Source organism: Leucoraja erinacea, chromosome 8, assembly GCF_028641065.1.
Source record: "Leucoraja erinacea ecotype New England chromosome 8, Leri_hhj_1, whole genome shotgun sequence".
NCBI classification, from domain to species: Eukaryota; Metazoa; Chordata; class Chondrichthyes; order Rajiformes; family Rajidae; genus Leucoraja; species Leucoraja erinaceus.
Window position 1 is genome coordinate 9,663,684 of NC_073384.1, and position 13,149 is coordinate 9,676,832.

At 41.4% G+C, this 13,149-nt stretch overlaps 1 protein-coding gene across 1 annotated transcript in view; it reads left to right on the forward strand.

The window, feature by feature from the left end:
- The window catches only part of fermt1 (FERM domain containing kindlin 1), a 58,317-nt gene that overhangs the window by 40,011 nt on the left and 5,157 nt on the right, over nt 1-13,149 (forward strand). Inside the window, exons 8-11 of the mRNA XM_055638841.1 lie at nt 6,235-6,284; nt 8,447-8,571; nt 9,992-10,098; nt 10,780-11,001. Coding sequence (XP_055494816.1) covers nt 6,235-6,284; nt 8,447-8,571; nt 9,992-10,098; nt 10,780-11,001 — 504 coding nt within the window. The remainder of the gene's footprint in view (nt 1-6,234; nt 6,285-8,446; nt 8,572-9,991; nt 10,099-10,779; nt 11,002-13,149) is intronic.

Sequence of the window (13,149 nt, forward strand, 5' to 3'; positions counted from 1 at the left end):
GTGTTTTTAAATTGCGGTTCTTCCTGAGCTGTTATTACCAAAAAGAATGAGTACATTTCTGATGTACTTTAGACATTTTGTTGTTCCAAACCGCTCATTGTAAAAGAATAAATCACGGTAAACAGTTTAGCAATTAAATGCAGTGACAAAATGATTGTGTAAAAACAGCTCTTGCTTGAATTTCCTGGGAAGCCAGTAATGAGTGATGACATTTCAATTTAACATTTCTGCTCAAAGCAAAGATTTTTCGGTCTTAACTGCAGTGAGAATTGAAAGAGATGCATAATTAACATAAGCATTTTATTCTTTGGATAACACATCCACGCCTCAATGCTTCAAAGTTATTTCTTGCCTCCCTTTGATTCTGTGCTATTAACAGGTGCAGTTTCCGCCTCTAGAGTAGCTACTGAGTGGGATGTGAATGACTACATCAATTCTTTCTCTCCTCAGTTGCAACCTCGCCATCTGCGGCTACTTTTTCCATCTCCACTAACTCACCCCCCCCCCCCCCCCCCCCATGATTAGGGCGGCACAGTGGCGTCAGAGACCACGGTTCGATCCTGACTACGGGTGCTGACTGAACGGAGTTTGTACGTTCTCCCCGTCACCGCGTCGATTTTCCCCGAGTTCTTCGGTGCCCCCCACACCCCAAAGATGTACAGGTTTGTAGGTTAATTGGCTTGGTTATAATATATATAATGAATGTGAAAGGATTTAAAAGGAGTAAATTGGAACAGTTTGTTTTATGGGAAAGATGTGGAAGAGAAATGGAGTACATTTAAAGGTGAAATTTTAAGAGTACAGAATCTTTATGTCCCTGTTCGGTTGAAAGGAAATCGTAAAAATTGTAAAGAGCCATGGTTTTCAAGGGAAATTGGACACTTGGTTCGGAAAAAGAGGGAGATCTACAATAATTATAGGCAGCATGGAGTAAATGAGGTGCTTGAGGAGTATAAAGAATGTAAAAAGAATCTTAAGAAAGAAATTAGAAAAGCTAAAAGAAGACATGAGGTTGCTTTGGCAAGTAAGGTAAAAGTAAATCCGAAGGGTTTCTGCCGCTATATTAATAGCAAAAGGATAACGAGGGATAAAATTGGTCCATTAGAGAGTCAGAGTGGACAACTATCTGCAGAGCCAAAAGAGATGGGGGAGATATTGAACAGTTTCTTTTCTTCGGTATTCACCAAGGAGAAGGATATTGAATTATGTGAGGTAAGGGAAACAAGTAGAGTAGCTATGGAAACTATGAGGGTCAAAAAAGAGGAAGTACTGACACTTTTGCGAAATATAAAAGCGAATAAGTCTCCAGGTCCGGACATGATATTCCCTAGGACATTGAGGGAAGTTAGTGTAGAAATAGCAGGGGCTATGGCAGAAATATTTCAAATGTCATTAGAAACGGGAATAGTGCCGGAGGATTGGCGTACTGCGCATGTTGTTCCATTGTTTAAAAAGGGGTCTAAGAGTAAACCTAGCAATTATAGACCTGTTAGTTTGACGTCAGTGGTGGGCAAATTAATGGAAAGAATACTTAGAGATAATATATATAAGCATCTGGATAAACAGGGTCTGATTAGGAACAGTCAACATGGATTTGTGCCTGGAAGGTCATGTTTAACTAATCTTCTTGAATTTTTTGAAGATGTTACTCGGGAAATTGATGAGGGTAAAGCAGTGGATGTTGTGTATATGGACTTCAGTAAGGCCTTTGACAAGGTTCCTCATGGAAGGTTGGTTAAGAAGGTTCAATGGTTGGGTATTAATGGTGGAGTAGCAAGATGGATTCAACAGTGGCTGAATGGGAGACGCCAGAGAGTAATGGTGGATGGTTGTTTGTCAGGTTGGAGGCCAGTGACGAGTGGGGTGTCACAGGGATCTGTGTTGGGTCCACTGTTGTTTGTCATGTACATCAATGATCTGGATGATGGTGTGGTAAATTGGATTAGTAAGTATGCAGATGATACTAAGATAGGTGGGGTTGCGGGTAATGAAGTAGAGTTTCAAAGTCTACAGAGAGATTTATGCCAGTTGGAAGAGTGGGCTGAAAGATGGCAGATGGAGTTTAATGCTGATAAGTGTGAGGTGCTACATCTTGGCAGGACAAATCAAAATAGGACGTACATGGTAAATGGTAGGGAATTGAAGAATGTAGGTGAACAGAGGGATCTGGGAATAACTGTGCACAGTTCCCTGAAAGTGGAATCTCATGTAGATAGGGTGGTAAAGAAAGCTTTTGGTGTGCTGACCTTTATAAATATAACCATATAACATATAACCATATAACAATTACAGCACGGAAACAGGCCATCTCGGCCCTACAAGTCCATGACGAACAAATTTTTTTTCCCCTTAGTCCCACCTGCCTGCACTCGTACCATAACCCTCCATTCCCTTCTCATCCATATGCCTATCCAATTTATTTTTAAATGATACCAATGAACCTGCCTCCACCACTTCCACTGGGAGCTCATTCCACACCGCCACCACTCTCTGCGTAAAGAAGTTCCCCCTCATATTACCCCTAAACTTCTGTCCCTTAATTCTGAAGTCATGTCCCCTTGTTTGAATCTTCCCTATTCTCAAAGGGAAAAGCTTGTCCACATCAACTCTGTCTATCCCTCTCATCATTTTAAAGACCTCTATCAGGTCCCCCCTTAACCTTCTGCGCTCCAGAGAATAAAGACCTAACTTATTCAACCTATCTCTGTAACTTAGTTGTTGAAACCCAGGCAACATTCTAGTAAATCTCCTCTGTACTCTCTCTATTTTGTTGACATCCTTCCTATAATTGGGCGACCAAAAATGTACAACATACTCCAGATTTGGTCTCTCACCAATGCCTTGTACAATTTTAACATTACATCCCAGCTTCTATACTCAATGCTTTGATTTATAAAGGCTAGCATACCAAAAGCTTTCTTTACCACCCTATCTATATGAGATTCCACCTTCAAGGAACTATGCACAGTTATACCCAGATCCCTCTGTTCAACTGTATTCTTCAATTCCCTACCATTTACCATGTACGTCCTATTTTGATTTGTCCTGCCAAGGTGTAGCACCTCACATTTATCAGCATTAAACTCCATCTGCCATCTTTCAGCCCATTTTTCCAAATGGCCTAAATCACTCTGTAGACTTTGGAAATCCTCTTCATTATCCACAACACCCCCTATCTTGGTATCATCTGCATACTTACTAATCCAATTTACCACACCTTCATCCAGATCATTGATGTACATGACAAACAACAAAGGACCCAACACAGATCCCTGAGGCACCCCACTAGTCACCTGCCTCCAACCCGATAAACAGCCATCCACCATTACCCTCTGGCTTCTCCCATTCAGCCACTGTTGAATCCATCTTGCTATTCCTGCATTTATACCCAACAGTTGAACCTTCTTAACCAACCTTCCATGAGGAACCTTGTCAAAGGCCTTACTAAAGTCCATATAGACAACATCCACTGCTTTACCCTCGTCAATTTCCCTAGTAACCTCTTCAAAAAATTCAAGAAGATTAGTCAAACATGACCTTCCAGGCACAAATCCATGTTGACTGTTCCTAATCAGACCCTGTTTATCTAGATGCTTATATATATTGTCTCTAAGTATCTTTTCCATTAATTTGCCCACCACTGAAGTCAAACTAACAGGTCTATAATTGCTAGGTTTACTCTTAGAACCCTTTTTAAACAATGGAACAACATGCGCAGTACGCCAATCCTCGGGGACTATTCCCGTTTCTAATGACATTTGAAATATTTCTGTCATAGCCCCGGCTATTTCTACACTAACTTCCCTCAATGTCCTAGGGAATATCCTGTCCGGACCTGGAGACTTATCCACTTTTATATTTTTCAAAAGTGTCAGTACTTCTTTTACTTTGAACCTCATAGTATCCATAGCTACTCTACTAGTTTCCCTTACCTCACATAATTCAATATCCTTCTCCTTGGTGAATACCGAAGAAAAAAAAATTGTTCAATATCTCCCCCATCTCTTTTGGCTCTGCAGATAGCTGTCCACTCTGTCTCTCCAATGGACCAATTTTATCCCTCGTTATCCTTTTGCTATTAATATAGCTGTAGAAACCCTTTGGATTGACTTTCACCTTACTTGCCAAAGCAACCTCAAATCAGAGCATTGAGTATAGAAGTTGGGATGTAATGTTAAAATTGTACAAGGCATTGGTGAGGCCAATTCTGGAGTATGGTGTACAATTTTGGTCGCCTAATTATAGGAAGGATGTCAACAAAATAGAGAGAGTACAGAGGAGATTTACTAGAATGTTGCCTGGGTTTCAGCAACTAAGTTACAGAGAAAGGTTGAACAAGTTAGGGCTTTATTCTTTGGAGCGCAGAAGGTTAAGGGGGGACTTGATAGAGGTCTTTAAAATGATGAGAGGGATAGACAGAGTTGACGTGGAAAAGCTTTTCCCACTGAGAGTAGGGAAGATTCAAACAAGGGGACATGACTTGAGAATTAAGGGACTGAAGTTTAGGGGTAACATGAGGGGGAACTTCTTTACAGAGAGTGGTAGCTGTGTGGAATGAGCTTCCAGTGAAGGTGGTGGAGGCAGGTTCGTTTTTATCATTTAAAAATAAATTGGATAGTTATATGGATGGGAAGGGAATGGAGGGTTATGGTCTGAGCGCAGGTTTATGGGACTAGGGGAGAGTACGTGTTCGGCACGGACTAGAAGGGTTGAGATGGCCTGTTTCCGTGCTGTAATTGTTATATGGTTATATGGTGTAAACGTAATTTGTCCCTAGTGTGTGTAGGATAGTGTTAATGTGCAGGGATCGCTGGTCAGTGTGGAATCGGTGGGCAAAAGAACATGTTTCCACGCTGTATCTATAAACAATACTAAACTAAACACCGAACAGTACAACACAGGAACGGGCCCTTCGGCCCACAATGTTTGTGCCGAACAAGATGCCAAGTTAAACTGATCTCATCTGACTGTATATGATCCATATCCCTCAATCCCCTGCACTTACAGTATATGTGCTGATCTAAAAAACTCTTAAACGGCAGTAATGTATTTGTAAGGTTCATTGGCTTCTGTAAGTTACTCCAAGTGTGCAGGATGCGAAAGTGGGATAGTTCATAAGGTCATATGAAATAGGAGTACAGTTAGGCCATTTGACCCATCAAGTCCACTCTGCCATTCAATCATGGCTGATCTATCTCTCCCTCGTAAACCCATTCTCTGGCCTTTTCCCCAACCCCCGACACCCGTACTAAGCAAGTACTGGAACTGGTGTGAATTGGTGATAATGGTCGGCGTGGACACTGTGGGCCAAAGGGCCTGTTTCCATGCTGTGTCACTAAAATAAACTATCAAAATATGAGGAACATTGACAGAGAAAAGAAGTGGAAGGGCAGCATAAATGGAGGAACAGCAAAGTCTGAAGAGTACAAAAAATATTTAAGAAATTTTACTTTTTAATAAAATCGACCAAATGAGGAGTTTATTTCCTGAAGAACAAATCAAACTTCATCCTGAATCCAATTGCTTGGAAAGATATATTTGCTGTTTTACATAAATATGAATTTGCATTCAACAAAATCACATTAAAGACAATAGACAATAGGTGCAGGAGTAGGCCATTCGGCCCTTCGAGCCAGCACCGCCATTCAATGTGATCATGGCTGATCATCCCCAATCAGTACCCCTTTCCTGCCTTCTCCCCATATCCCCTGACTCCTCTATTTTTAAGAGCCCTATCTAGCTCTCTCTTGAAAACATCCAGAGAACCTGCCTCCACCGCCCTCTGAGGCAGAGAATTCCACAGACTCGCAACTCTCTGTGAGAAAAAGTGTGTCCTCGTCTCCGTTCTATATGGCTTACTCCTTATTCTTAAACTGTGGCCCCTGGTTCTGGACTTCCCCACCATCGGGAACATGTTTCCTGCCTCTAGTGTGTCCAAACCCTTAACAATCTTATATGTTTCAATGAGATCCTCTCAACCTTCTAAACTCCAGAGTGTACAAGCCCAGCTGCTCCATTCTCTCAGCATATGACAGTCCCGCCATCCCGGGAATTAACCTTGTAAACCTACGCTGCACTCTCTCAATAGTAAGAATGTCCTTCCTCAAATTAGGACATTAATATTGTGCCTTGATATTTTCTAACATGTGGTCTGTTTACATTTGTATTTTTCCAACGAATGTAAGGTTAATTAACATGCTTTAAAAATAATTACACTACCTGTTTTTATTCTAGGAGGACATCACTGACATCCCAAAGTTAGCAGATTATCTTAAAATATTTAGGTAAGTATATGAATGCTTTGAGTATAGCCAATCTTGCACAATATATATAAATGTTTAATTACTCACTATTTCATTCAAAAATTGGAGAAAGTGCTGTGAATAGATTGCAATTACTTATTTAGGGAGTGGGGCAAGATATTTGTCTGCATTAGTGCAGCATAGCATAGAAATCCATTTGCTAAACATGCTATCACAACGTTCAAAAAATATTTAGGACATGGGACAAACAAGTGTAGATGGGGCATGTTGGTCAAGTATAGCCAAAGAGTCTGGCTCCATGCTGTATGACTCTATGACTCTATTAAATCTTAATGTTAATAGAGCTCTGACCAATGTTAATGTCTTTGTTATATGATTCATTCTTCAATAGGATGCTTTTAAATTTCAAAAACTCCTTCACCCCTTTCTAATGAACCCTGCATTCTCATCTTGAGTCTCATACCGATGGGGTTGAGTTACTATATCACTATTTGGATTTATACTGTACGAAAGATAGGCACAAAAGGCTGGAGCAACTCAGCATCTCTGGAGAGAAGGAATGGGTGATGTTTTGGGTCGAGACCCTTCTTCAGTCCCGCTGACTTACTCCAGCATTTTGTTTCTACCTTCGGTTTACTGTACAATATATATTCCAAATAGATATTTTCAAAAACTCTCTTGACCAATCGGGATTTTTCCAACACTTCAATGTAAACTTCAATGCCGTTTTTTACATTTACTGTAATCTTAAGATTTGGTTGTAGCTACATTTTTTCCTGTTAAGTACCAAAAGGCACAGTGGCGCATCGGTAGAGTTGCTGCCTCACAGACCAGAGACCCGAGTTCGACCCTAATCTCGGCTGCTGTCTTTGTGGAGATTGCACATTTTCCCAGTGACCATGTAGATTTCTTCCAGGTGCACTGGTTTCCTCCCGCATCATGGGTTTGTACGTTAATTGGTAACTGTAAATTGCCCGCAGTGCACATTGAGTGGATGAGGAAAGTACGTTACCATAGAACTAGTGTGAACAGGACATCGATGGTCAGTGTGGACTTGGTGGGCCAAAGTGCCTGTTTCCATGCTGTATCTCATAAGGTCATAAGGCCATTAGTGAATGAAGTGGAATTAGACTATTCGACCCATCAAGTCTACTCCACCATTCAATCATGGCTGATCTATCTCTCCCTCCTAACCCCATTCTCTTGTCTTCTCCCCATAACCTCTGATACCTGTACTAATCAAAAATCTATCTATCTCTGCCTTGGCCTCTACAGCCTACAGAACTTTTTTCACACAGAGAGTGGTGAATCTCTGGAACTCTCTGCCACAGAGGGTAGTTGAGGCCAGTTCATTGGCTATATTTAAGAGGGAGTTAGATGTGGCCCTTGTGGCTAAGGGGATCAGGGGGTATGGAGAGAAGGCAGGTACGGAATACTGAGTTGGATGATCAGCCATGATCATATTGAATGGCGGTGCAGGCTCGAAGGGCCGAATGGCCTACTCCTGCACCTAATTTCTATGTTTCTATGTTTCTGTGGCAAAGAATTCCACAGAATCACCATCGTCGGACTAGAAATTTCTCCTCATCTTCCTAAAAGAATGTTCTTTAATTCTGAGGTTATGACCTCTAGTCCTAGACTCTGCCACTAGTGGAAACATCCTCTCCACATCCACTCTATCCAAGCCTTTCACTTTTCTGTATGTTTCAATGAGGACCCCCCTCATTCTTCTAAACTCCAGCGAGTAGAGGCCTATTGCCGACAAACGCTCACCATAGGTTAACCTATTTATTCCTGGGATCATTCTCGTAAACCTTCTCTGGCCCCTTTCCAGAGCCAGCACATCCTTCCTCAGATATGGTGTCCAAAATAAAATTCATCTCTAAACTAAATTAAGAGATGGCATTTATTCACAATGCATGGCTGGATAATGAACAAAGATACGACAGTGATATTGTCAATGACATCTTCAATCACGATTTGTCTTGGCACGTTGCAATACTTAACCAGTGATAGGTGGAAGTGTTGCATTTTGTTTTAATAGAAATTGGATGGCAGTATTTTATGAGATGATGGATTAATATAGAAATGGATTTTAAAGGAAATGTAATTGCAAATCATTGAACTGCAGTGATGGTTTCACTTGCACAAGTTTGTTTTCTCACTATTTATTCATATTTCAGGCCTAAAAAACTTCTGCTGAAAGCCTACAAGCAGTACTACTTCATTTTTAAAGATACATGTCTATCGTACTTTAAGAACAGAGACCTTTCGCAAGGAGAACCAATTGAACAATTGAACTTGAGAGGTGAGAAACTCATTTACAAGTAAATCAAAGCCATCAAATTGGTCCTAACCAAAGAAGGGTTTCGACCCGAAACGTTGCCTATTTCCTTCGCTCCATATATGCTGCCTTACCCGCTGAGTTTCTCCAGCATTTTTGTCCACCTTCGATTTTCCAGCATCTGCAGTTCCTTCTTAAACATTTAATCAGAATGCCAATATTACTTTAGTAATTACATTTCTAAGAGAGTGATGATGGTCACAAAATGCTGGAGTAACTCACCCTTTTTCAGATCTCAATACCAAAACGTCACCCATTCCTTCTCTCCAGAGATGCTGCCTGTCCCGCTGAGTTACTCCAGCTTTTTGTGTCTATCGTCGGTTTAAACCAGCATCTGCAGTTCCTTCTTACACAGAATGAAGATGGTATACTTTATAAATATCTCTCACATGCAATTTAATTGTCATTTAATTGCTGTTAAAGTCTCAACATTTTAGATTTTTAAAAAATTGTCTATTAAATCGCAAAACTAAAGGAATGCCCGCAGTGTTCTGATCTACAAAACCGTGGAAGAATTTTGTTGAAAAATCGATGTAGCCTTGAGGCATTTCATTGACATCCGTGACGAACACGTTAAAAATGATCTGAATTACCATGAAGAGAAATCAGTCGTTGGCTGTGGAAGGTAACTTTGAATTTTCCTTGAGGCAAAAAGCTTCTAACATTGAGGGAGGAGAAGGAACATTGTAAGAAATTGCTCGTTGATTATTTTTAGCACACCAAGTCTCATCCAGATTGGAACTATTCATCAATGTTTAAAAAAAACTCCTGCTGTACATAATTCCGACCTATGTACAGTCGGAACTGAAGATCCTAAGGCACTTTGCAGTCAATTAATAGGTTTGAAAAACTTAATTACAAGTTCTCCAAGTTTTAGGAGTAGAATTAGGCCATTTGGCCCATTGAATCTATTCCGCCATTCAATCATGGCTGATCTCTGCCTCCTAATCCCATTTTCTTGCCTTCTCCCCATAACCCATGACACCTGTTCTAATCAAGAATTTTTCTATCTCTGGCGTACAAATATCCACTGACTTGGCCTCCACAGCCCTCTGACTGAGTTCCACAGATTAACTACCCTCTGACTAAGCTACTGATGTTCTACAATAAATGCTGGCCACATTTCGTTCCTTTTGAGGTCTAATCCACCAGGGTCAAATCTTCCAATAATTGGCTGAAGGTACTTCCCTCATTTGCCTCAAAAGTAACTTTCTGAAAACCTGACACCAACTCCAAGTGCAGCCTCACCAATGTCTTATCCAACTGCAACATGACCTTCAATGACCTGACTATTGAAGGGCAATGTGCCAAAAGCCTTTTTGATTTTTGTTTCCCCATTTGTTCTCTCACTTAGCTGTTTGGTTTGAAACTCTGCTTAATCTAGGATGTGAAGTGGTACCGGACGTCAATATAGCAGCGCAGAAATTCGGGATCAAGCTGCTGATTCCTGTGTCTGACGGCATGAATGAAATATACATAAAATGTCAAAATGTAAGTATTTCATTAATTGGCATCAACATCAGTTTGTGAAGCAGAGAGTCTTTCAGCACCCACCAACTATCAGAAAGGACAAGAACTAACACACACTCTTTGGGATCTCAAACCCTATCTCTACCTGGCTGAGCAGAATTCCCCAATAGTCGATAGAGTTATTTTTATTCATTTATATTTAGTGACCTCACTGTCAACACTATCATTTAGTTTAGTTTATTGTCACATGTACCGAGGTACAGTGAAAAGTTTCGTTTTTTCTAGTATTAGCGATACCCTTCGAAACTGAATCATTAATTCAAAATTAATTGTTAGTTTTAGTTTAGTTAAGAGGCTCAGCGCGGAAACTGGCCTTTCGGCCCACCGAGTCCGTGCCAACCAACGATCCCTGCACAATAACGTCATCCCATACACACACTAGGGACAAATTTACAATTATACCGAACCAATTAACCTACAATCCTGTACGTCTTTGGAATGTGGGAGGGAAACTGGAGATCCCGGAGAAAACCCACGCAGGTCACGGGGAAAAAGTACAAACTCCATACAGACAGCACCCGTAGTCAGCATCGGACCCACGTCTCCCGACACTCTAAGGCAGCAATTCTACTGCTGCACCATCGTGCCACCCTGTGCCTTCTGAATGATTCTTCTAAATAGAGTCTTTGTGTTTGACTGCAGGAAATACAATATGCTAAATGGATGGCTGCCTGCCGACTGGCTTCCAAGGGCAAGACCATGGCTGATAGCTCATACCCCATGGAGATTTATAACATTCAGTCGTTCTTGAAGATGAAGGATGTCAATTCTGCCCCTCAGCTGATGCACGGCCCAACAGAAATGGATATGAACCCTGAATCTCTTGTCTCGCCCCGATTCTTGAAGAAGTTCAAAGCCAAACAGGTATTGAAAGACAGTCAGCTTTTTCACTCAGAGGTTGGTGGGTATACAACACGAAATGATATGACAGGACGTTATTTATCCCAGGAGGGAAATTGATCTACTAACAGTCACAAAAACACAAGACACATGAAACATGAAATTAAAGTGACGAGTGGAAAGGCTTGGGGAGTGGGCAAAGGTTGGGGAGGGGGGGTTGGGGGGAGTATGGGATGAGCTAACTGAGGAAGTAGTTGAGGTCGGTATTCTAACAGTTTTTAAAAGACACTTGGACATGTACATGTTTGGGAAGAAAGGCAAATGGAACTAATGGGCATCTTGGTCGATGTGGACGAGTTAGTAGAAGGGCCTGTTTCCACGCTGCATAACTACCTCTATGACTCTATTTTCTTCAATACATAACAACCAGAATGTGCATCACATTATAAAAATAATTTGTGGTGCATTATTTCCATAAAGGGATCTAGGTGTTGCATTTCATTCTTTTTACTCGATTCTGTAAAGCATTTGTCCTTGCGTAATCAAATTTTCCATTAAATAAATCAGATTTTAATTCAAGCTTTAAACCTTAGTTTTGTTTCGTGTGTTAAAGCTCATTTTGCAGAAGTACGGGTGAGATGCCTGAGCCTTACCTAACGTCGTTTTTAAAATTATGCATGTGAGAAAGTAGATTAAAGATATGCTACAGTCTAGATTTATTCCCGTAACTGTAATTCATTTATGCATTCTTACTTTGATATTTTAAGTAACAGTGTTATTTTGAAATCAGAAAAAAGACACCAAGTGCCGGACAAAGTGGGTCAGCATCTCTGGGACCTGCACAACCTGAAAATGTGTGGGAAGGAACTGCAGATGCTGCTTTACACCGAAGATGCTCACAAAAAGCTGCAGTAACTCAGCGGGGCAGGCAGCATCTCTGGAGACAAGGAATAGGGTCGAGACCTTCTTCAGACCTATCGATGTTCTCCAGAGATGCTACCTGATCCACTGAGCTACCTAGGGGGTATCGGCCCGAAACATTGCCTATTTCCTTCACTCCGTAGATGCTGCTGCACCCGCTGAGTTTCTCCAGCATTTTTGTGTACCTTCGATTTTCCAGCATCTGCAGTTCCTTCTTAAACACGAGCTACCTAGCACTTTGTGTCTTTTTTGTTAACCAGCATCTGCAGCTTCTTGTGTCTTCATTGTGTTTTCGAAGCAACTAGAATTGGGGATCAAATGACATTTTTGACATAGCGTTGTACAAATATGGTTCCCATTCTACAGTGAGCTGAACACCTCGCTTGCAAACATGCTGCAGAGTCATCTCATTCTCACATGGTCCATCTCTGATACTTCCCACAGCGATCTTGACTGTTACTTCCTCCCACCCTACCTCCTGTAAGGACTCAACCACTATTGTATTTGCCACAAGACATCTGCGGCACCGTACACAGGGGGTGGGAATGTGCACACAATTTACCAAACTGTTACCTCGGTCAAACTGGCCTACAAATTAATTCAGCAATGTTAAAGAGAAAGTTCGATTTAGCTCAAGGGCTAAAAGAATCAAGGGATATGGGCAAAAAGCAGGAACGGGATGCTGATTTTAGATGATCAGCCATGATCATATTGAATGGTGGTGCTGGCTCGAGGGGGCAGAATGACCTACTCCTGCATCTATCTTTCTGTTCTATGTTTCTAAATGTTCTATACAACAGTGTATGTTTGTATTCATAAGTTCATAAGTGATGGGAGAAGAATTCGGTCATTCATAGAAACATAGAAAAATAGGTGCAGGAGTAGGCCATTTGGCCCTTTGAGCCTGCACCGCCATTCAATATGATCATGGCTGATCATCCAACTCAGTATCCTGTACCTGCCTTCTCTCCATACCCCCTGATCCCTTTAGCCACAAGGGCCACATCTAACTCCCTCTTAAATATAGCCGATGAACTGGCCTCAACTACCTTCTGTGGCAGAGAGTTCCAGAGATTCACCACTCTCTGTGCGTTCACCACTCTCTGTTCGACCCATCCAGTCTACTCCGCCATTCAATCATGGCTGATCTATCTCTCTCCCTCCTAACCCCATTCTCCTGCCTTCTCCCCATAATCCCTGCCACCCATAAACCCATTTATTCAGCAGAGGAATAAATTGAAAGCAAGGTGC